At 28.1% G+C, this 24,724-nt stretch overlaps 1 protein-coding gene across 1 annotated transcript; it reads right to left on the reverse strand.

Moving 5' to 3' along the window:
* Positions 1-2,018: 2,018 nt before the first annotated feature.
* Positions 2,019-24,139, reverse strand: LOC100215509 (4-galactosyl-N-acetylglucosaminide 3-alpha-L-fucosyltransferase FUT6). Its single transcript, XM_065810054.1, has 2 exons — positions 23,909-24,139; positions 2,019-3,634 (listed from the first exon to the last, which is right to left on the reverse strand). The coding sequence occupies exons 1-2, from the start codon at positions 24,019-24,021 to the stop codon at positions 2,104-2,106; spliced, it is 1,644 nt and encodes a 547-aa protein (XP_065666126.1). The 5' UTR covers positions 24,022-24,139; the 3' UTR covers positions 2,019-2,103.
* Between the last annotated feature and the right edge of the window lie 585 nt (positions 24,140-24,724).

Here is a 24,724-nt window from a genome sequence, read left to right on the forward strand (position 1 = left end):
ACAAACTTTCTTTGTTTATCATTTAGATCTCTGAGGAAGCATTTTGATCATTATTGAACCTAAAATAAATACCCATACTTTTTAGATTAAAAGTTTTCTATTATGTGGCAGCAAGTTTAATAAAACCACTAGTCTTGTTAACGCTCGAGATAGTAGAAGTTTAAGGGTGATTTAGATGAACATTGTGAGTATTATCAGAAAAAAAAGTTTTGCTTTTTGAGTCCATTATTTTGTATGTTTTTGATAACGTGGACAAAAGTCAAACAACAAAAGAGTTCCATCTGTAATTAACCAAGGATTTTCATTATATGTTAGAGTTAGGTTTTTATCACATATAAACTTTTACCTTTACCTTACCTACAGTATAACTTTTGCTTTGCTATTTGACTTTCTTACTGATTCTAAAGTTAAATAAATTTGATCACATAAAAATTAGGAATTTATTTTTTTACAGGTTTTCACAACATTTTCAAAAGAAATTTAGGACCATCAAATATATAACTTGTATTACAAGTTATCATAACATCTAAAACACTTTTCGAAAGAGAATTTATATCAATGGTTTTCCAAAAACAGCAACTTCCTGATACAATAAAATTTTTGCAACATACACCTTGTCACAGAGAACAAAAGTTCCTAGTAGAAAGGAAAAAAAAAAAAAAAAATAGTAGGAAGTTTCTTTGATATAGTTTTATTCGACAATTCCTAGGGGAATCGTCTAATAAAACTATATCGCCATTTTTAATTAGAGTTGAGCTTTTTAACTTTGGAAGATTTATGATACTTGCGCAGATTCTTCAAATATACGTTTTAAAACTCGCATTAGGTAAACATTCTATCAAACTTGTTTTCTTCTCTGTCTCTGAGAAATCTATAAATATTTTAAAACGTTTTTAAACCGTTTGACTTGTTCAATGATAAATAACTCGTAGAACAGCAATAAACACATTTCACCATTTTTTATAAACATAAACAAATTTCACCATTTTCAAAATAGACTAAATAAAGAAACCAACAGACAGTGCTATTTAATTTAGTTTTTATAAAACTTTTTCATTTAATGTTTGCTACCCACTTCATTAAAAAAAAAGTTTTATAAACGGAGAGTGGATTTCAGAATTTCTGTCTTTGCTACACATTTTTTTTTGTTACAGGTTCTCGCTTGATTAATTTTGACAAATTGGCTTTGGCTACAGTTGCTACAGTCAATTTTATTTAACTCCCAGTTCAATTTAAGTTGATACGCTGCGAAATTTATGACATCCTTTCAAAAAATTAAGAGCTGTGAGACAAAACCCGTTTAAAACATGGGTTTGTCAATAAAGCATTTCATTTTTCCGAATGAAATATTTCCGTAACATAGTAAACTTAGCTCAGATACAATTTTGAATAAATTTTTGAAGCGCCGCATTTTGATTACTTGTAACCTCTTCTTATTTAAATTACTTTTCTCTTTTGCATTAAAAAAAAAATTTATGTAAAAAAAAAATAGAAAAAAAAAAAAAAAAAGAGCTGACTGTAGCAATTGCTACACTTGCTAGAGCCTGGATCCGCTCCTGTATATATGCATATACATTGTTAATAAATATATATATATATATATATATATATATATATATATATATATATATACATATATATATATATGTATATATATATATATATATATACATATATATATACATATACATATATACATATACATATATATATATATATATATATATATATATATATATATATATATATATATATTGTTAACAAAAATATATATATGTTGTTTATAAATATTTATACTGTATATAAATTCATATATTGTTTATAAACATATATACTGTTTATATATATATATATAAATATATATATATTTATATATATATAAATATAATAATAATAATAATATATATATATATAAACTTTAAAGTAACAATAAAGAAAATTTAAAATATATCAAGAGTGCGCTAAAAGTATAAATAAAAACAAATAACGAGATAAATAATTTAAAAGTGAAAAAAAACTTAAATCTGCAAAAATCTAACTTGGTCTACTTTAATACACTAATTAAGAAATAAAAATAATAAATACAATTATAAATACAGATACTCATTCTTCATCGAAGTTTTTACGAATGATCGATTTCTTTATAAGTTCCTTTTCATCTTCTCGCTTGTTTGGATATTCCCAATCAAAATTTTCAGGAAACATACTTTTTTTTAAGTTTTCTTCTGGCACTTCACAATCAGTATATTCATTCCAGAATTCTGATAAACTCCAATATGTTTTTTTAGGTAAATCTGCGTTTAGCATTTCACATATTTTACATAAAAAGTAACTTTCAAATGGCCAATCTCCCTCAGTAGGATGCCATATTTTGTATTTTTGTTTCCAACTAAAATATTCGTTATATGCAGTATCGTTTTTATCAAGGTAATTTAAGTATAACCCTAATTCCTTTGCTGATGAAAACTTTGATGCATCAATAAAAGATCCTGGAATAACTAATCTCGGATCATTATAGTCTGATCCTCCTAAAACTACAGGAACTAAACCAAGTTCTAAATATTTCCAATACTTTTCCGATATATAGTCAGTGCAGATGCCATTTTCAAATGATAAATAAAACTTATAAGTTTTTAAATTTTCAATAGGACACCATCGTGTACAATTGATCCAACTTTTGAATTTATCTCTGCAACCACCACCAACGTGAATATCAGTGTACTCTTGCAATAACCGTACGTATTCCATTCGGAAAAAAAATTTACAATTACCTACCAACCAAGCAGTAGACATGGTTTTTAACTTTGAATAGTCATAATTAGCAGGAGGCCGTGAATCATTTTCATCTAATACTCGATATTGTAAATAAGGTAGGTAAATATCACTATCCTTTTTATAGGTCATCGTCCAATTAAACAATCCATTATATGGGACAATATTAGTGTCAGAATTCTTTGGAGTCTCTGACGTAAAAAATATCCACCTCTGTTGAACAGTTCTCCAACTGTTCAATGTATCTAACATATCAGGTCCAGGCATATTCCTTTCATGAAAAATAACAGCATCAGAACTTTTGAACAAACTTTTATCATAGGTAACACGACAATTTCTTGCTTTACATAAAATGTTCTTAAAATAACCTTTTGTTTTACTTTTTGGGAGGTTAGGCCATTCTTCAAATTTATGAAGGTGAGTATATATTAGAATTAACCATTTTTTTGAAGATTTAGAATTTAGTTTCTCATTTTCAAATGTAGATTTGCTTTGAGATTCTTGTCTCACATGATTAACAATGCTTGAGACTTCCTCCTTTACAGGTTGGTTTTCATTATCTCTTCCTACAGCAGGAGCCTTACTCACACTATCAGTAATCAAGGTTTTTGTAGTTTCAACCAGTTTGGATGTTAGTGTATTTTTTATGATAAATTTTACGTTGGGCACATTTGTTGTCTTTCCCTGTTTTTGAACTCTACTTTTATTCAAACGATTTTTTCTTACTACGTCAATGTCTTTTTTTTTTTCAAGTTGAGACTTTAAGGAAAGGAAATTTTCCCATTCTTCATTTAACTTGTGAATATCAATTACTTCTGGTTTTTCAGTAGTAAAAGATACCCCATTTTTGTGCTGAGAAGATCTCGAAAGAAAAAAAAAAGAAAAAATATATATATATATATATATATATATATATATATATATATATATATATATATATATATATATATATATATATATATATATATATATATATATGTATATATAACAAAACTGTTTTTGTTTTTAAAATAATATTATTAAGATTACAAATATTGCACATTTAAAGAAAATTAAAGAAAATGTACCCTCATTAACACTATTATGAATTGATTAGGGGAAAGTTGGGTAGCCCCGAACGGCGGATAACTCTGCATACTTGATGTACAGCTTAAACTAAAGAAGCTATGTGATCTTAAATACTACAAAAACATTATTTGAGTGAAAGTATTGTATATGCAAAATATCTATCATAATATGCCAAAGCAATTGGCTGGGAGTGCAAAATATTCTTTCTTACCAAAAGAAGAGCGATGTATCATCATATTTGATTCAAATATTAATATACCTAATTTTTTTTACACTGATAACTTTTTATTGATTATAAAATCGTTTAATACTTTTAATTCACTGGTTTTGAAACTAGTATTTGTGAATGAGGTATGATCAGGTGGTATTAGACATGTTTGGAGGGTGGTTCTGGATAACTTAATCCGTTTATATAACAAAAATGAGCAATATTTTTTATATGAATATTAATAAATTTCATAAAATACACAAACCTGTAATAGTAAATCATTTACTTCCAATAAAAAGACCTTATATTTGAAATAAGTGCTTTTAAAGTGTTTATTTACATAAGTAAAAAACTAATGTTTATATTTCTAAGTGATGACATTTTTATTCCCATTCCTTATATATTAGAGGCAATTTTTTTAAGGCGATTTTTTTAAAAATGTCTTAAGAACAGTTCAATGCTAAAGAATTATATATACCATATTTGGTTCACACTGGTAAAAAAGAGGTAAAATCATGGTTAAACTATGTGTTTGGGACTACCCGCCAACATGTCTTTTTTCTAACATTTTTTCTTTTATGCTTAGTGTATTATAAAGGTAATCAATAATTATTATTTTTGTTTCTAATTCAATAAATGAATGTTTATATTTTTAAAAAAGCATTTTGACACTTTGTTTTCTGTTAATACAAGTGTACAACCTATTTTTTTATTTAGTGTCCGGGGAGGAGAGGGGAGGGGAAGGGAGCTAGGGTGGCACATGCCTCCCCAACCCCCTTTTTTTTTCTAAAGGGCCTTTTTTCTTTTTTTAATTTTTAAAGAAAATTCTAGATATAGAGGACTTTTTTTCAAAATTGATGATTGTGCCCCTCTATTCTAAAACCTGTGTTGTTGGCCCTGGGACTTTCCCCTATAAATAAAAAATAATTTGAATTAAAATAGGAATCTTTTTTTACACAGTAATGATTATTACAAAAACTGATAATAACTTTTAAATTTTTTAAATATATATTAATAAAGGGTAGTTGTTGTAAGAAAACCCCATGTTTTGGATTTTAATAACTTTTCTTTTTGTTATATGTTGCTTATAAAAACAAGAAAAATCTGAAAATTGGAACATCCAACACCTTATGTTTTTAGAGATATTTGGGCTTCAATCTAATTATTCATGCTGACTCAGCATTTATTGTATATATTATATACTTACATATTTTTTATCATTAAATTGCAATATTCAATGAACAAAATGAGGTAGTGACTTAAACTTAATACATAGACAATTTTTCACATGGCAGATTTAAATACCAGTTTTTGTTTGTTTAAGTACCATAACTACATAAAATAATTATTAAAGCAGTGACATATCAAGGTCAATTTGACACTGGTTGAACGCCTAAAAATCCGCCCTAACTCCAGTAAGTAATAATCTATATATTTTTTATACTTTTTCGCATTCTGTCAGATAAAGGAAGTATATCAAATACAGGATAAAACTATATTTAATATTATCCCTTGTCCACAAGTTTATGTAAATTTTGGTTATTGAATGCTGGGTCTAGAGTTGTTAACAAGGCCAAGGCCACATGTTACAAGGCCAAGACCAAGGCCAAAAGTTACAAGGACAAGACAAAGAAGAGTTTTAAGGCCAAGGCCTACGCAAACATTTTCAAGACTAAATACTTAAATTTTTGCTTTACGTTAAGGCTAATTATTAACAAAACTACAGGTAGCAACTGCTGTGAAAATAAAAGCACATGCTGTAAAAATAAACCAAGGTTAAGCGCAGAATTCAACAAAGTCAATAAGAAAATATACTTGTAGATATATTTGAAAGCTGAAAACAAAAATACCTAAAAATAAAGAATGAAAACTTTTAATTCTTTAAATTTACATTTTTTTGTTTTGTTTATGACCAAGGCCAAAATAATCAAGGCCTTATTTTTGGCCTAAAGGCAAGGCTGAGGCCAAGGCCAAGGATTAACAACTCTGGCTGGGTCTGTAGAAAGAAAAAAAAAGTCTACATAACATTTGCATAAACTTCATAAACAAGTACTGACACAATTAAAAATTTATTCTTAAAGTCTTTTTGATGTCAATGATAAATTTGTAAATTAATTTTAACTTTTTTGCATATGTGGTGGGCTCAAGGTCATGCTTTATTAAAGTTTTTTTGATAGACAAACTATTTTCAGAATAAATAAAAAGAGTATAAAAACCTCATTAGGCTTTAATTCAAATGCAGAAATGATTTTTTGTCTTAAATTAAGTCTTCTTTTTTCCTCACAATAATTTTATTGCTTCTATTTAGATTTCATAATGCTGTAAATAATTCCCTGTTACTGTTATATATTTACTCTATTAATCAATGTTATATTATTAATATATGATTGGTACATAAAATTAAATTTCATTACCTTTCAATTATGTATATGAGAAAGTCATAAAATAGGACACATGCATAAAATTGAACTGTATAAATAATTTTTCATAACTAGAGTCGTAAACCGTAAGATTCCAAATGATTACAGAATAATGAATTCATTCAAAAGAATATTGACAATCAGAAATTAATTTTTTTTGTACTAAAAATAAAAATGTATTTAAAATTGTGAAACTACCTTTCACAAATTATACTTTCGAAATATAGCCCTTTTAAAGTTAAATTTTTATAATGCAATTTTTGCTTCTTGTAAAAGTAGCGCTTTTTGTAGCAGCACTTACAAAAGGAGCACTTTTGCTAAAGGGGCTGTTCATTAATTACATCAACAACTTCCTGGAAATTTTTACCTCCCCCCTCCTTATCAACAACTTGTCAAACTTTCAGAGAACCACCTAAATTATGTCAACAACTAATTATCCCCCCTCCCCCTCGCCTATCCCTTAAGAGAAACAAACAATTTTAAATAATAGTAAATGTAGTAGTTTACCACTTCATGAAAGAGTGATATAAAGTAAAATGTTTAGAGAAAAAATTTAATTCAATCTGCTTCAATCTGCTTCATGTCCTGCTGCCTTATAGGATACACCTTTTTAGGCAAAGGCTAGGAGATGCCAACTCTGATTTAAAACACCCCCTGCCTTAGGGCTCTTGGTTGAGTGAAGGCTAAAGATGGTGTCTCGATAAAAATACACATCTTGGGCAGATATATACAACCGGCAACTGCCTTGTAGAAGGCCTCCTATACAAAGACTTAAGGGGTAAACAGATCCTATTTGTTGACCAGCTTCGCACCCCTTCTTCATCTATTAGGCTGGCACAGATGTATTTTGAATACATTGTTTCCAGTTTAGGATGTTGAATGCTGGATCTTCTTGACTTCTTGAATGGGTTTTGCTTGTGTCTCTGTTTTTATGACTAAGCAACTCATTCTATTATCTTCTAATGAGAATACAGCTCTAAAACTCAATTTTATGGTTCTGAGGCCGGCTGGTAGTTAGGTTGTCCCTGTTTGTACTTTTGGTGTGCATTGCCGAGGCCACATTTGGAGCCCTTTGTTACGGCTTAGGGTTTATTAATAACAACGAGGCAATTGCTTGGGCTATTAAACAGTGTTCTGAGTACTATCTATGCTTTGAGTCAAGTTCTTCAATCTAATTTTAAAATGAATAAAGTACTAAAAACTATAAAACACAAAAAACCATCATCATCACCAAGTTCTCTAAACCTATCACTAATATTCGTGGTCTTCGAAGTAACTTTTCTTCTGTTGAGTCTTATCTCTTGCAAAGTTCACCAGACCTAATTGCTCTTTGTGAGACTAATTTGAGTTCAGCTGTCTCATTTTGCGATCTAAGTGTTGATGGTTATCTTCCTCTAATTCGTAAAGACTCCAATAGTCACATGCTTGGCCTGGGCATTTACATTCGTAAGAACTCACCCATTTGTCGTGAAACTAGGTTTGAATCCACAGACTATTCTTTTATGTGCTTTCGTTTAGCACCACTTCACTCTATCGCCTTCTCTTTGTTCTATATCGCTCTCCTTCATCTCAAGACTGCACACTTTTTGACGTTATTTCTGATCATATTGACCAAGCCCTCTCTCTTTATCCATCAGCTAATATAGTTGTTGTCGGTGAATTTAATGCTCACCATTCTGAATGGCTTGGCTTTAGTGTCAGTGACTCTGCAGGCTTTAAAGCCCACAACTTCTGCCTTTCACAATCCCTAATTCAAATAGTCAACTTTCCAACTCGCTTTCCTGACAACCCGAATCATTTGCCTTCTCTACTCGACTTATGTCTTGTTTCTGATCCTAGTCAGTTCTCAGTTTCTCCACATTCACATTTAGGTGCTTCTAATCACGGTTTGATCTCTCTAAAACTAATATCTCATTATTCTTCATCACCTGAATCCCCCTATTATCGTACCTCTTACAACTACAGTAAAGCTGACTGGGATTCTTTCCGTGATTTTCTTCGTGATGGCCCTTGGGTAGAAATCTTTTGCCTTCCTGTCGACAAATGCGCATCTTACATAACTTTGTGGATTCAGGCTGGCATAGAATCTTTTATTCCTTCTCGACGATTCTAGGTCAAGCCTCACTCTCCTCCATGGTTTTCTTCACACTGTGCTGCTGCGATTGCCAATCGAAACCGTTACTTCTATATTTATCAGCAAACAATTCTCCAGAAAACAGACGTCTGTTTATTACTGCTGGAAACCATTGTAAAAAGGTTTTGTCTAACGCCAAAGCCCGCTATTCTCAGGTCATGAAATCTTGTATCTCATCTCAAAAATTAGGCTCTTGTGACTTCTGGAGAATCTTTAATAGTATCAATAATAAGGGCAAATCTTTAATTCCACCTCTCTCTTTAGGTGAGGTGACAAAGTCACCTCACCTAAAGACAAAGCTGAATTGTTTGCTAAAAACTTTTCATCAATATCATCTCTTGATTCCACTAGTTGTGTTCTACCTGATATCCCCAACAAACAGGTTGATCCATTGCTTGACATTCATATCACTCCAGCTTCTGTATCTAAAGTGATTTCCTGCCTAGACTCTTCTACAGCTTGTGGCCCAGACAACATACCTGTTATTGTCTTGCAGAAATGTTCTCCAGAGCTGTTGTCTATACTCTCAAAACTATTTAACAAGTGCTTATCAGAGTCTTGTTTTTCAGCCTGCTGGAAAGCGGCATCCGTTATCCCTATCTTCAAAAATTCTGGAGAGCGGTCTGATTTGTGTTACTACCGTCCCATTAGTCTTCTTCCTATCATAAGCAAGGTTTTTGAATCTTTAATTAACAAACATCAATATAGATTTTGATCTTCTCGTTCTACAGCTGATTTGCTAACAGTAACAACTGATAGGTTTCATCATGCATTAGAGAAAGGTGGAGAGGTTAAGGCCATCACTCTTGACATTTCAAAAGCTTTTGATAAAGTTTGGCATGCTGGTCTTCTCCATAAGCTTTCTTCTTATGGTGTATCTGGCACTTTCTTTAAGATTATTGAATCCTTCCTTTCCAATCGTAGCATAAAAGTTGTCCTTGATGGACAGCACTCTTCTTCATATTCTGTAACTTTATCTGTAATCGTTATCGAAACAGACTCATCAAGTACATCACCCTTCATAACAATCGTTATGAAGGGTGATGTACTCGATGAGTCATCTACTCTTCATCTTCTAGGATTAACTCTTACTTCCGATCTCTCTTGGAAACCATATATTAAATCTGTTGCAAAATTAGCATCTGCTAAGGTTGCATCTCTTTATCGAGCTCGTCACTTTCTTACATCAGATTCTATTCTCTATCTCTATAAATCTCAAATCCGGCCTTGTATGGAATACTGTTGCCATATCTGGGGCGGATCTTCTAGCGATGCCCTTTCTCTTTTAGACAAGGTGCAAGGACGCATTGTAAACTTAGTTGGACCTGCTCTTGCAGCCAACCTCCAACCATTATTACATCGTCATAATGTTGCTTCTCTTTCTCTTTTCTACAAATACTATAACTGGCACTGCTCTAAAGAGCTAGCATTTTTTGTGCCATCTACTAAAATTCATTCTCGTGTTACTCGTCATTCAATTAAGTCTCATCCTTTTTCTGTGACTGTTCCTAAGTGCTCTAAAAACTCTTATTCGTACAGTTTTTTTCCTCGAACATCGGCTCATTTGCTTCCTTTATCTTGTTTTCCTGATTCATATAATTTGCAAACTTTTAAGTCGTCCGTCAATCATTATCTTGCTCTACAATCTTCATCTTTTCTCTTTAAGTAACTTCTAACTTTAATTAGTGGCTGCTTGCAGCCTTGTTGGAAGCGAAGATGTTTAAAAAAAATAAAAAAAATTCAAATTTCAACTTATAAACATTTTTAAATATATATAACCATTCAAAATTACAAAGGCTTGCTCTGAACAAAAAGTGAACAGAAGTAAATGTGTTTGCAACACTCTTAGTTTAAACTTCTTCCAGTGCATAATAAAAGGTAAAAAACACATAAAGTAAATTCACATAACCTATCAAAGAACTGCATATTATGTCAATAATAAAAAAATCTCGTAATGGAACTTAAAAGAACAAAGAGAAACATTAAAACTTTTTTTCTGAAAGTTTTGATAAAGAAATTTTATGATAAAGAAATTGTAACTATTGAAATTTTTCCATTTATTGATGGAAACTAAAAAAAAAAATATATCTATATATTTTTTAAAGTTTCCATTAATAAATGCAAACTTTGAAAAAAAAATATATATATATATATGAGAGATGTGACGCATTTTTTTAGTTCTTGTTTTTTTGGTCATTTTTTTGGAAAAAAAATACAGGGGTCTGTTTTTTTGTTTTTTTTGGGAAATATTTAAAAATTCATCATTTAAGCTACTAAATTTAACTTTAATGGTAATATTATTAAACACATTTTAATTTCAGATTTATATAGGAAAACTAAGGTTGAATTTGACTAAAATTCTTTTTTTTTTGGTATGTTTAAAGGTAATTGTTTTATTGTTAATGTTTAGGTTAACACGGTTATAGCCGCCCTGTATAAAAAGTTATTAGTTAATTTTATTTTCCTCTATTTAATTTTAATTGACTTTATTGTTATATATTGACACAATAAACACTTTTTATCTAAATTTATTATACTTAACTACATTTACTCAATTTTATTTAATATTTGATATATATATTATTATTATTATTTTTATTATTATTATTATTATTATTAATTTACTGTACTCATAAAGTTTTGAGTTGCAAATAAAAAGTTATAACCAGTTTTAAAAGCTCTTTTTAATAATCAATTATGTTCTTTATTTAATTATATTTAAATTTTTAGATATTTTGCATAACAGTAAATTTTAATTATAAAAATGAGTATAGCAGGCCATACAAGAGGGAGAAATAAAACCATAGTTGCCAATTTATTTATACCTATGAAACAAATTAGCAAAATGGAAAGAATTAAATGTTCCTTTTGCTTTGACATTATGTCTAAAAAGGGATCTCGAATGACTAAGCATATTGAAAAATGTCGAAAATGTCCTGAAGAAATAAAAAGTCTATATGCAAATAAATTAGGTCATAGTCAAAAGCAGCAAGACTCTGGAGATGCTGAACCAAAAGCAAAAAATCCACGATCTGATTCTTTTGGAACATCCTCTTCTGAATCAATTTGTAGAAGTAAAACACCAAGTTCTGTGTTTGACAGCATGACAAAAACTGAAAAGGTGTGTATTGTATTTTTAAATTTTAAGATTTATTTGAAGAATTAACTGATATGGTAACTAGCTTATTAAAAATTCATGATGTATAGATTTAAGATTTGTTTCATGATTGACTGATGTACCAGTATGACATTATCTTTTGCAGGAACTGATTGATACACACCTAGCCAGAGCAATATAAGCTAGTGGATCGCCACTCCATATAGTAGAAAATAACTATTGGAAAATCTTTTTGAACAAGTTACGTCCTGCTTATAAGCTTCTGTCAAGACATGAAGTGTCAAATGTGTTATTAGATAATGAATTTTCAAGGATTTCAGCAAATGTTAAAGAAATGGTTGCAACTGCAGATTATCTTGGATTTATGTGTGATTGATGGAGCAATTTAAGGTACAGTAACAATTTATTATAATATTAGTTGATGCAATTGAAGCTATATTATTTAGTTAATAAACACATCATATTTGTTTATATGCTGTTTCTTCTTTACAGAAATGAAGCTACCATTAACTTTGTAATGACATTGCCTTCTTCATAACCCATTTTGTGGAAGACATTGCCTACAGGTAAAACCATATTCCTAGTACTGTATACAATGGATTTACTTAACAAACTGGTAGACTTTTAAAATATGCATATTATTTTATAATTAACTTTGATATTAAATTTATAACAAACAACACTGAAAACCATTTCAGTAAGCAGAAATAATATATCAGTAAATAGGTTTATAATACTTATATACAGTATATATAATATATCCTAAATTGTTTTGTAGGAACATTAAGCCATTCTGGTGAATATATGGCAAATGAAATAAAGAAAGTTTTAGAAGAAATTAATCCTAACAAAGTTTTGGGCATTGTGACTGACAATGCTGCAAATATGAAAAATGCATGGACTCGTCTAAAAGATTGTTATCCCCATCTTCATTGCTATGAATGCATTTCACATGGTTTAAATTTACTGTTCACAGATTTTTAAAAATTGACAACTTCAAGTGTTTTGATGTCACAAGTAACTGATATTGTTAAAGAGATAAAAATTTCTCATTTATCTGTTGCAGCATTTAGAGATATACAAAAAAAATCAGCTGGTGTAGTAACATGCATTTCCTTGAAACTACCTGTACGAACTAGGTAATACAACTAAAAGTATAAATATAATGTACATTACAAAAAAAAATTGAACTATGTAACTAATTTTATTATACAATCATAAAAATAGATTTAGTAAATTACTTTACTCTAAACTTTTTAAAGTTATCATAATTTCTTTGTGCTTTTTTTAAAGGTGGGGATCAACTGTAGCATGCTTAGGTAGCATAAAGAAAAATAAGCAACCATTAAAAACATTGGCTATTTCTGAAAACAGTGGACTTAATTCAGCAACAAAAAATATTCTTCTATTACATGTTTTTTGGAACAGGGTTGAAGGTTTTTTTTTAAATTGCTGACACCAAAAGCAGATGCAATAAAGAAAACGGAATCAAATACTCCCATGTTATCTACTGTTGTGGAAACTTTTCACTTCTTGGAAGACCACATTTTTAAAAACTTAACAATTAGCCCATTCTCAAAAAAGAAAGAAGAAGCCAAAAAAATCTTCAAGAAAAGAAAAGATTTTTGTTTAACAGAAATTCACTTGGCTGCTAATATACTAGATCCCAAATTTCAAGGTAGAGTCTTGACTGGAGAACAAAAGGTATTTACTACACATAATTCATATATGATTCTTAAAACCAAATATATTTTAGCCTTGGGCACTAAAAGTAAAATTTTTGAAAAATTTAGAATTATATTAAATACTATTTCCAAATTTGAAAATACTATTTAAATTAATAAAGTAATTGTAAAATTATTGAAGGAAAAATCTTTTTTTAGATTGATGCATGTGAGGCGATACACAACATTGCTGCAAGTATGCTTGAAGTAAACAAAGAAATTATGATTTTTGACTTGGCTAATTACCAATCAAAGAGTGGTATATTTTCAAAACCTTTTATTTGGACTGCAGTTGGAATAACTCAACCCATAAATTGGTGGAAAGTTGTGTTCTTTTACTGAACTATCAAAAGTTGCATCTAGAATTCTTCAGCTACCAGCTTCAAGTGCAGCATATGAGAGAAGTTTTAGCACTTATTCTAACATTCATAGTGCAAAAAGAAATCGCTTAACGACTGAAAGGGCTGGAAAACTAGTTTTCATTTCACAAAATTTAAAACTTGAAAATGTTGAAAACACTAGTTATGGAAATGGTACAATCATAACTACTCCTCAAATTAATAACGCAAGTGTAAATAAAGTTCCTAGCACTTCAATGCTTTGGTCAGAGTCTGAAGCAGTTAATATAGAAAGTGACAGTGACTTTGTTTATGAATCATTAGATGAAGGTAGTCTAGGGCGGGAAGACTCGGACTCAGAAAGCACATCCATTTAGAATATACTTTATAGTTTAAATACATGTTTAAAAAATTACTAAATTATTGACTTTTTTGCTTAAATATTTATACTTTTTTTAATTGAGTATATACTACACTAAACAGTGCTACACTACTTAGCACTAAATTAATAACCAATTAAAAGTAATAAAACATTATTATTCAAAAATATTAGAATATGTAAATTAAATAAAGTTAAGGCTTTTTTTATAAGGGCTTACTGGCAATATAATTCAAAATATGTAACAAACAATGTAAGACTAAATTATTACATAATAAATATAAGGGTTGTCTATTTCTTTAAAGATTTGAAGTCTGATATTAAATAAACATGACATTGTTTATTAGTATATTTAAATTATGAAAAATGGTTATTTTGTCATGGACAAGTATAGTTTCTGTATATAATGAATGTAATATTTAGGATGTACAACAATATTTAATAAGTAAAACATGACAAACAAATACCTAGATTTATAACTAACTTAATACTAAACCGCCTAATAAATATACTTAATAAATAGCTCTTTAAATTTTTTATTAAAACATTAACTTTAAATTGGTGCTTATACATTGTATTTGTGATTATAATGATCATATACTACAAATAGACAGAATAAAACAAAAACTCTTCCAAATTATTTACCAAGAAAAATAAAAAACTTGATTAAAAAGTCAAAAAAACCAAAAAAACACGTTTTTTTGACAAAAAAAAAACGCATTTTTTGCGACTCTCTCTCTTTCTTTCTCTCTCTTCTCTCTCTCTCTCTCTCTCTCTCTCTCTCTCTCTCTCTCTCTCTCTCTCTCTCTCTCTCATATATATATATATATATATATATATATATATATATATATATATATATATATTTATATTAGGGTGACACAAATTAGGGTCGAAAAATGAAATTTTAAGAAAATCAAAAACCGCAGTTGCTTAAACTGTTTTACAACATTCAGTTAGTCCAAATACAAAATTTTATTTATTTTTCTTTGTTGGTGCTACATGTAATTTTTCAAATATTGAGGATTGGCGGAACTTTATGTTATTTTTACGGGTTAAAATGTATTTAAAACTAAATTCTTGTTTGATCTTTGATCTAAGAAGAAAAAAGACACTGTTTGTAGTATCTTACAGTTAACTATTATTTTACATTAATTTTCCAACTACCAGGGCTGGTGATGCGAAATAGATTAACTCCCCAAAAAGTTAACTCCCGGTTAAAACATTCTAACTCCCCGGTTTATCTATTTTGAAATAAATTAACCCCTGGAGTTAAATTACTTTAAAATATAGTGAAATGGATTAACTGGGGGCATAAGTATTTCTAACCCCCACTGAAATAAATTAACCCCCTTTAATACGCGTTTTAAATAATTTAACTTATTATTATATATACAAAATTGTGTAAGTATTTTAAAATTTTTTAAAAATATATTTAGTATTATATATATTTAAATATATAAGATATAAATATTTAGTGAGCGTTGAATAAAATTACTTTATAACTGCTTATTTTTGAAAAGCCTTTATATTATATATAAAAAGGAGATCAAAACAATAGTAATAGTATTGCATGAACTGAAGTTCGTGCAAGTTTTGATCTAGTATTACTATTACTATTGTTTTGATACTAATACTTCAGAATCATTCTCTTTTGCTAATAATAATGTCTAAGGTTATAGAGTTTATATCTATACTACTCTCTCTCTCTCTCTCTCTCTCTCTCTCTTTATTTATATATACATATATATATATGCATATATATATGTATATATATATGCATATATATATATATATATATATATATATATATATATATATATATATATATATATATATATATATAATATATATATATATCAGGCCTTGTTAAGAAGTGCTACGCAGCTCGCATTTTGCTTGTGAAAAGGCGATTTGCCTACGCGTTCAGCAGTTTTGCGCTACACAAAAACTTATAATCTTTTAGAATATTTAAATTATCTTTTGATTGTTGTTAACGTGACATAACGTAACATTTATTCAGAAAAAATAAAGTCGTTAGTAAAAGCATTTTAACCGCAATTGTAATGTAATAGATTTTTTGTTAAAGAAACAGTTTGTTTCATAATTTTTTTTGTTGTTGTTAAAAATTAGTTGAAAAAAAACAAAGTGTTTTAAGTTTTATCTTTAAGGAATTAAATATATAAATTCCTTTTAAATATAAAAATTATTTTTAGTCATAATTAGTTTAAAAAATGCACGATTTATTTTGATGTAAATATTTTATTAATAAGATATTTTGTTTATTGTTAATTCAATAACGTAAAGTTTTAATGACGTTCATTTAATTTATGAAAATAAATTATGATCACGAATATGTTTTTGGTAACTGATAAATAACAAAAAAAAACTTTATTGTTTAAAAACATTATTAAAAAGAGTTCACAAATTAAATAAGAAAAAATGTATTAACAGTTAATAAAATAACCAAAAACCAAATATAAAATCATAAGAAAATAAACAAATATTTTACGTTTCATGAAAAAAATATTTTTTTCAAAATAAAATTTAGTTCATATTTGAAAAAAATAAAAATGATTTTTTTAATAAGAACTTAGATTTTATTTGTAACTTTTGTTATAGTGAGAAAAAAACAAACTGTATGATTTTTAACGCGTTAATAAAATAACTTTAATTACAATGCGGTACTTGAAAAGACGCTAGTGACGCAATATAACTTCTAACGATGCAAAATATATTTGCTGAGTTGAGTTTCTTAGAAATGCGTTACGCGTTTTCGCTACGCAGCGAAATCTTGTAACAAGGCCTGATATATATATATATAAATAAATAAATAAATAAATATATATATATATATATATATATATATATATATATATATATATATATATATATATATATATATATATATAGATTGTTGCATTTGGGAGTGCGGAAGGGAAAAAATGATTCTTATGCCAACAAATATGTCACTTTTAATTACTTTTGACTTTTATCCAACATTTGCGTGTTGTCAGAAAGTTAAAACCATTAATTTAGTTACAAATTAATTGTTTTTAAAAAAAAACAAATTTAAATGACAAGAATGTTTTTAAAAACATTCTGAATGTTTTTAATAATATAAACCATGTTTTTATTTTTATTTTTTTAATAAAACGTTTTTATTTTTATTTTTTTTAATAAAACGTTTTTATTTTTTATTTTTTTTTACTGTAAATCATGCTCGGTAGTAAGCGACGGGGCTATGGCCGGGGCTAGGTTTGATAACACATAGCCGCGACCGGGGCCAGGTTTATGACCAGGGCTGCATAAATATTGATAGAACCTAGGATTAATTATTGTAATTGTAATTGTAAAAATTAAATACAATTACACATTATAATACAATAATATTGTATTGTAATTTTACAGAAACAATACAACAATACAGCTCGAAGGCAAATAAAATGCTGGGAATGATTAAAAACACATTTGTGAAACTGGATGTGCAGACTCTTAAAGTCTTATACGTGACGTTTGTTCGCCCAATAATTGAATTCGCGGTTCCAGTGTGGTCCCCTCAGCTTAAAGGAGAAATAGAACTGCTCGAGAAAGTTCAACACAGGGCTACGAGACTCAATCCGACTCTGGCAAAAATGAAATACGAGGAAAGACTGGAGATTATTGTATTACAAAGACAAATTACAATACAATATTTATTGTTATTGTAGTGGGTCATAACAATACATTTTTTTTTCAGATATTGTTATTGTTTTATAGAGATGAATTGAAATACAATATTTATTGTTATTGTATTACAGAATTACAATAGTTGTAAATCACAAGTATTGTTATTGTTTCTAAATTAAGTTAATACAATAACAATAATTATTGTTACTGTTATTGTTTTCATTACAATTACAATAGTCCTAACCCTAATAGAACCTATAAAAATGTTATTTTTAATTAAAACTTACGACATAAATTTTATTTAAAACCAATATTTTATAGGATTTATCAATTTTAATGAAGCCCCGGCCGGGTTAATGCAGGGAGTGTTGCTACATCGACTATCTTATAGCCTGACTTACAACAAAGTGCTGGTACATCAACTGACAAACAGCCTGACTCACAACGGAGTGCTGCTACATCGGTTTACAAATAGCCTGACTAGCAACGGAGTGTTGCTACATCGACTATCTTGTAGCCTGACTCGCAACGGAGTGGTGCTACATCGACTGAGGGTTTGGTTGGGGCAGGCAGTCTATCATATATATATATATATATATATATATATATATATATATATATATATATATATATATATATATTGCTACTATTAATATATGATATAATAATAGTAGAAATATAATTTATATCCATATCAATAACTAATTAACAGATTTAAAAACGACACATTTGGAAAACATCAAGTTAAAACACTTTTTTTGTAATTCCTATAAGTTGTTCCAAGGGAGTTAAAATATTATGGGGAGCTAATTTGTTTTGCCGACAGGGATTAATTTATTTCAAAGGGAGTTAATCTATTTTGAAATAGATTAACTCCCCGGGTAATTTTTTACGCTACGGGAGTTAATTTATTATGGGGGTTAATTTATTTCATGACAACAGCAACACAGGGTGTGTTGGCCCTGAGAGTTCGAAAATTAATGTAAAATGTGATTTAATAATTTTAGGAGGGGCACATAATTTTAGGAGAGGCCCTTTTTTTTTTAAGATGATGATTTTTATAAGAAATTGAGGTTAAAATATGTTTATAACTATAATTTTGTTTGATCTAAGAAAAAATAAAACACTGTTTATAGTATGTTTATAGATATTATTTTACATTAATTTTTCAACTCTCGGTTTCAGGTTTACCAGTTCCTTAAGCGACATATCTTTTGTAATTAGTTTTTTATGTTCCCTTACTACCAAAAGAATGTTCTGTCTCTAATCCTCATTTTGGGAAGTGTGAACAAAATTTTCAATTAAGCTAATATTTCTTTCTGCGCAGTAGTTAGTCACACTGAGATTGCGAACTGAGTGAAATGTTTGTATGAATCTAGCGCTAAGAAATTGCTCGAAGTATGCCACCCTCGAACAGATTCGGTGTGATCTGTGAGTATAAAAAAAAGCCAACTCTCCTTCGTAATTAAGTCCTCTACTCTACTATCACTGGTAACATTAACAGCCAATGGAGCTTCTACAGAAATCTCTGATATCTTAGGAGCTGGAAATTTTAAAAGCTTCTCAATGAATAAACATTTAGCATTTGCTTTCATATGAGGATCACCTAGCGATAGAATGACAACTTTAGGAGACAAATATCATGTGTGGTTACTCATGCTTTTATGAAGTGAGTTTCCAACTTCATAATCCCATTTTGTTTTAATTGTTTGAGCAATTTTAAATGCATTAAAATCATTTAGAACGGTATGCTCTGTTTTGCCTGATTTAAGAAAGGCAGTTTCATAATAAATAGCAACAATAAATGCTACCCTTGCGACCATATATTCTTTTCAGGAGTCAGATATTCAACGACTGCGGATGTCATATCAAGCATTAAAAAGTATATTGCATAGGCCATAAATCTTGCATTTTGACAGGCGCCAGGCTGATAGATGTGAAAATTATTTAATTTCTCAGATTTAACGTTCATGTATACGCCAAATATTCAACAAGATGCTTATAGTCATTCCTAAAACGTTGTTATTTTTATTTAACATCCTTTAAAAAAAAGTGTATGCATGGAAAAACTGTTACATTTAATATTATTGTTACATACCTGGGGCAAAATTCATTTTCTAGTGCTTTAGTTACAAACTTTTTAGCCTTCAAATAGAGTTTGCAGAGATCACTGCCAACAATAATCATGGAAATCGTTTGAACTTTTCTACAGCACCACTGGCTGAAACTTTGGATAAAACTCTGTTATCCATTTCTGCTGAAAATCTTTTAGCAACTTATTTGCAAGGGCTTTAGATGTTTCCTTTGAAATTGTATTAAAAGCCCGAATTATATTTTTCTCGGCAATATGGTGTCTACACAAAAACCAAAGAATTGGTTTACCAAGAAATCTTGCCATAATAGTTATTGCACCAGATTTCCATCCAATGTTACTTACTGTGGTGTCAGAACAGAATCCTATAATATAGTCATAAATTTCAAAATATTCTAGCAGATTCATAATACTTATAGCCATATCGATTCCCTTACCACTCTCAGTTGGCACAACACCAAGTAAAAGATCATCTTTGGTTTCAAACTCTGGGCTAGATCTCCTTTTCTACTCTGAAGTATGGTGGTCTAAACTGATGCCTACTTTTTGACCTTGCTTCATGAAAGTTAACATTTTTATTTGAGACAAAAACTTCCGACTTAACAATTATACTTCCAGCATCTAAATTAATATAAAGATTTTTAACTCAGTTATACATTTACTTCAAAAACTGAATGATTTTACTTAAAATGCCTGTGCTTTATTAGAAAAAATTGTTTATTATCTCCCTTTTGATTTAATCAGAACTTGAAATGAGTTTTTAAGTGTTAAGCAAAATACACTTTGATATTACCTAATTGTGATTCCTCATCTGCTAAATTGAAATCTATATAATTGAATATCATTAGATTAACATATCATTAGAAAAAAAATTATGGTTCCATTGCCTTTTTTCACCAATTTCCTTTTTGTTATCACAAGTTATTGAATCGTTGTTCTTCTGTACTTGATCTTTGTATTCTTCTTTTCTCTTGCACCTATCAATCTTTCTCTGAAACCTTGGTTCAAGCTCGTTTTCAATTTTAGAAGATATGATCATATCTCTGGTAGTTCTGTGTAAAAAGTTGTTAAAACACTTAGCATAAAATAAATTTAAATAAAAAAAAACAAATTCTCCAAAAAATTATTCTTTATTTTTAGGAAAAATGAGTACATATATTTTTTTTCAATTGACCTCAGTTGGTGAAATCTTTAAAATTAAAAAAAAAAAAATACCTTTGATCATCTAAGAAGGCCAAATCTTCTTTTATAGCCGAAATATCACGAGGCATTTATTCATCTTGTCTCAACTTCTTCTCGTCTTTCGCACAGATGTCAAACAATTCCTCTATCATATTGTAAAATTCATTTGTGTGGCTGTCGGAAATTTGCTTTTTGATTTGAAAACTTTTACTGTTGCACAAAATAGAGATTTAAACTTTTCCACTATGCTTCTCTCAGAAATCAAATAATTTCTAAAACCTGCAGACTTCCAAATATTTACAATTTGTCGGAGTAAACAGTATTTTTCGGTATTTGAGTTACAAAACTCGTCTTTCCCTTTGCATATAACATCCTCTCTTGCTCGAGAACATGAAAAGTTTGTTTTAATAGGTTTGAATCGCTTATCTCTAGCTGAAATTAGGAACAAGTAATATGGAAAAACACTTCGATTTGATGGAAGTTGGTTTGTAGGTAAATAGCTTAAAGGCGAGTTAAGCAGGTAAACAGACCTACGAGGATTGTAGCTAATTTCTTTTGTTTTTCTCTTTTTGATTTTCAACATTTTGTACGGATATGTAAATAGTATATAAATCAAAGTTTAGAGCAAGGTAATTAATAAACCAAAAGTTGCAAGTGATAAAATGCAAACCACACAATTTATGCTGCAATTAAACTTTTTTTTTAAATAATTGTAAGTAACCACAAATGTTTTAGAAACATCTTAAGTTTTTGACTCATGTTTTCAAAACTTTCTGAATGATCTGAAGATAATAAAATGAAGTGAAAAAATAAAAAATGCTTGGAACGTAAAATTTTCAAATTTACATGTAGCTCTTCCTGATCACTTAGGAATCTGAAATTTTATTTGTAGTCTCTAAGTTTGATAGAACCGGAAAATGTACTGCAGTTTTTTTTTTTTACACATTTTGTGTCACCCTAATATATATATATACATATATATATATATATATATATATATATATATATATATATATATATATATATATATATATATATATATATATATATATATATATATATATATATATAGATATTTTTTTTTTTTGGATAATGTAAACATTTGGGAAATTTCATATAATAGGAAGCATTTGATAATCTAACCAGGTAGCAACCAACAAACAGGTACCGTGTCAACAGCCCTAGTCCTAGATAATGTTAAATAATTATTATAATTTAAGTACAGTGCCAAGTCACAATTTGTAGATGTGTCAATTCTGGTTACTTTAACTCTAGACCTTATCCAATATCACATTGAAATCAAATTATTTCTAATAGAGTCTAGTATAACAAAATACTGCATTTGATAATTTGTATAAACCAAGGGTTGGCAATCTTTTTAAACGAAAGAGCCAAAGTTTACAATTTACAAAAAATTTCTAGTTATTAAAGAGCTACTAACATCTTGTTTTCAATATTATAATAGCATTTGTTTGCATGGAGCTGGAGAGCCGCATTTAAACATCAAATTTGATTTGCAAGCAGCAGGCTGCCAAACCCTGGTATAAACATTTAAATAATATAATGTAGAATATGTACTTATATAAATTAGTAAGCAACCAGGGCTATGGCCGGGGCTAGGTTTGATAACACATAGGCGCAACCAGGGCCAGGTTTATGACCAGGGCTGCATAAATATTGATAGATCCTATAAAATATTGTTTTTAAATAAAATTCATGTTGTAAATTTTAATTAAAAATAACATTTTTATAGGTTCTATCAATATTTATGCAGCCCTGGTCATAAACCTGGCCCCGGTCGCGGCTATGTGTTATCAAACCTAGCAAGCAAAATTTTGCAACATTAAATGGTTAAAATTTTATTTTTAGATGTTACAATATGAAAAAACTTATGAAACACAACAAAATAAATACTTTTAAATGTTATATAAATGAAATATGTTTTGATTTAAATTTAAATTTAATTAACTTAATAATTAAATGCAAGTTATTAATTGATAATTTCTCAAGTTTTGTAATTGATAGTTATAAGCTTAATTTTAATTAAAAATTTAAAATAATTTAATAAATTTAGTTTTAATTGATAATTCACTTTTTAGTCTTAAAAAAATATTTAATATATATTCTGATTGAGGTAGTTTTACCCTATATTGAACTGTTTTTACACCTTTAGGAAAAATACAAAGATTTTTTAAACAAACTTTTTTTCATATTTGAAAATTTTTTTAATATTGATAAAATTGTATACAAATAGAAGAATGAAAACAGGTCTTTAAATGAATTTCCCTTAAAAACAAGTTTTGAATTTATTTTGTATTAAAAATGAAATCTTTTGGTTTTTCCCAAAAAAAGCACCAGCCAACCTAGTTTATGTTGTTTTTTTATTTTGGGTAAAACACCGTAATAAATGATCTTTCTTAATAACTTTTCTTTAAATCAAATTTAAGTAAAAATTATCCACTTAAAATAGTGACTAAAAGTACGCTAACCTTATTAAAAAAAAAATAGCTATGATTCGTCTTGAAAATTTTGAAAAAAGACAATTAAAGGAACTTTATTTCCTTTAATTGTCTTTTTTCAAAAAAACAAAACAAAAGACAATGTGCAATTTATAGCTTTTTTAGTTTATTTAAAAAGAAAACAATACATGAAAGAATACTGAGAGTTGTTGCTATAACTAAAACAATTTTTTTGTTTTTTGCATCACCAAAAATATTTGATTATGATATTTTAAACATATTTAAAAAATTTTCTGCTAGTTACAACTTGCAGGTAACATTTTCGTCAACTAAACATTTACTTACTTTTCTCCAAAGGATTTGTTTACAAAGTAGTAAGGATAAACAGCAAAGTAAAAAACCACAAAAACCACCACTAACAGTAAAATTACAATTCCACGATGAAACAGCTTCATCATTTTATTTTAGTTCTACCACATTTTCTATTCTACCACATTTTTATTATTATATATTTTTTTTTACATAATAAACTCTTTTAAATGCATATATGTCATTATTAGATATCTGTTTACCTATATATATATATATATATATATATATATATATATATATATATATATATATATATATATATATATATATATATATATATATATATATATATATATATATATATATATACATATATATGTATATATATATATATATGTATATATATATATATGTATATATATATATATGTATATATATATATATATATATGTATATATATATATATATATATATATATATATATATATATATATATATATATATATATATATATATATATATATATATATATATATATATATATATATATATATATATATATATAGACACACACACACAAACTTATAACTTTTAGTTTAAATAAAAAGAAATAATCTAAAATAATTTCTCAAACATACTAGTTAAATCATTCAAATGCCATCTATTCCTATTCTATTTACTTTGAGAAGCATTTATTATTCGGACCGAGTGTAATTGATGTTAAAAGCCATTAGTTTAAGGTATATAGTAGATATCAAATCAAAAGTGTATCCAGGAATGATTTATTTATTATTATTATTTAACCTATTTTAATCAATTTTTTTCTTTCTATATTGCAACCTGTTAGTT

This window comes from Hydra vulgaris, chromosome 11, assembly GCF_038396675.1.
Source record: "Hydra vulgaris chromosome 11, alternate assembly HydraT2T_AEP".
NCBI lineage: Eukaryota > Metazoa > Cnidaria > Hydrozoa > Anthoathecata > Hydridae > Hydra > Hydra vulgaris.

Coding starts and splice junctions, on each gene's coding strand:
- LOC100215509 (XM_065810054.1), bottom strand. CDS start 24,021: ATGATGAAGCTGTTTCATCGTGGAATTGTAATTTTACTGTTAGTGGTG. Junction 3,635..23,908: donor AACAAATCCTTTGGAGAAAA/GTAAGTAAATGT, acceptor TTTTCTTTCGAG/ATCTTCTCAGCACAAAAATG.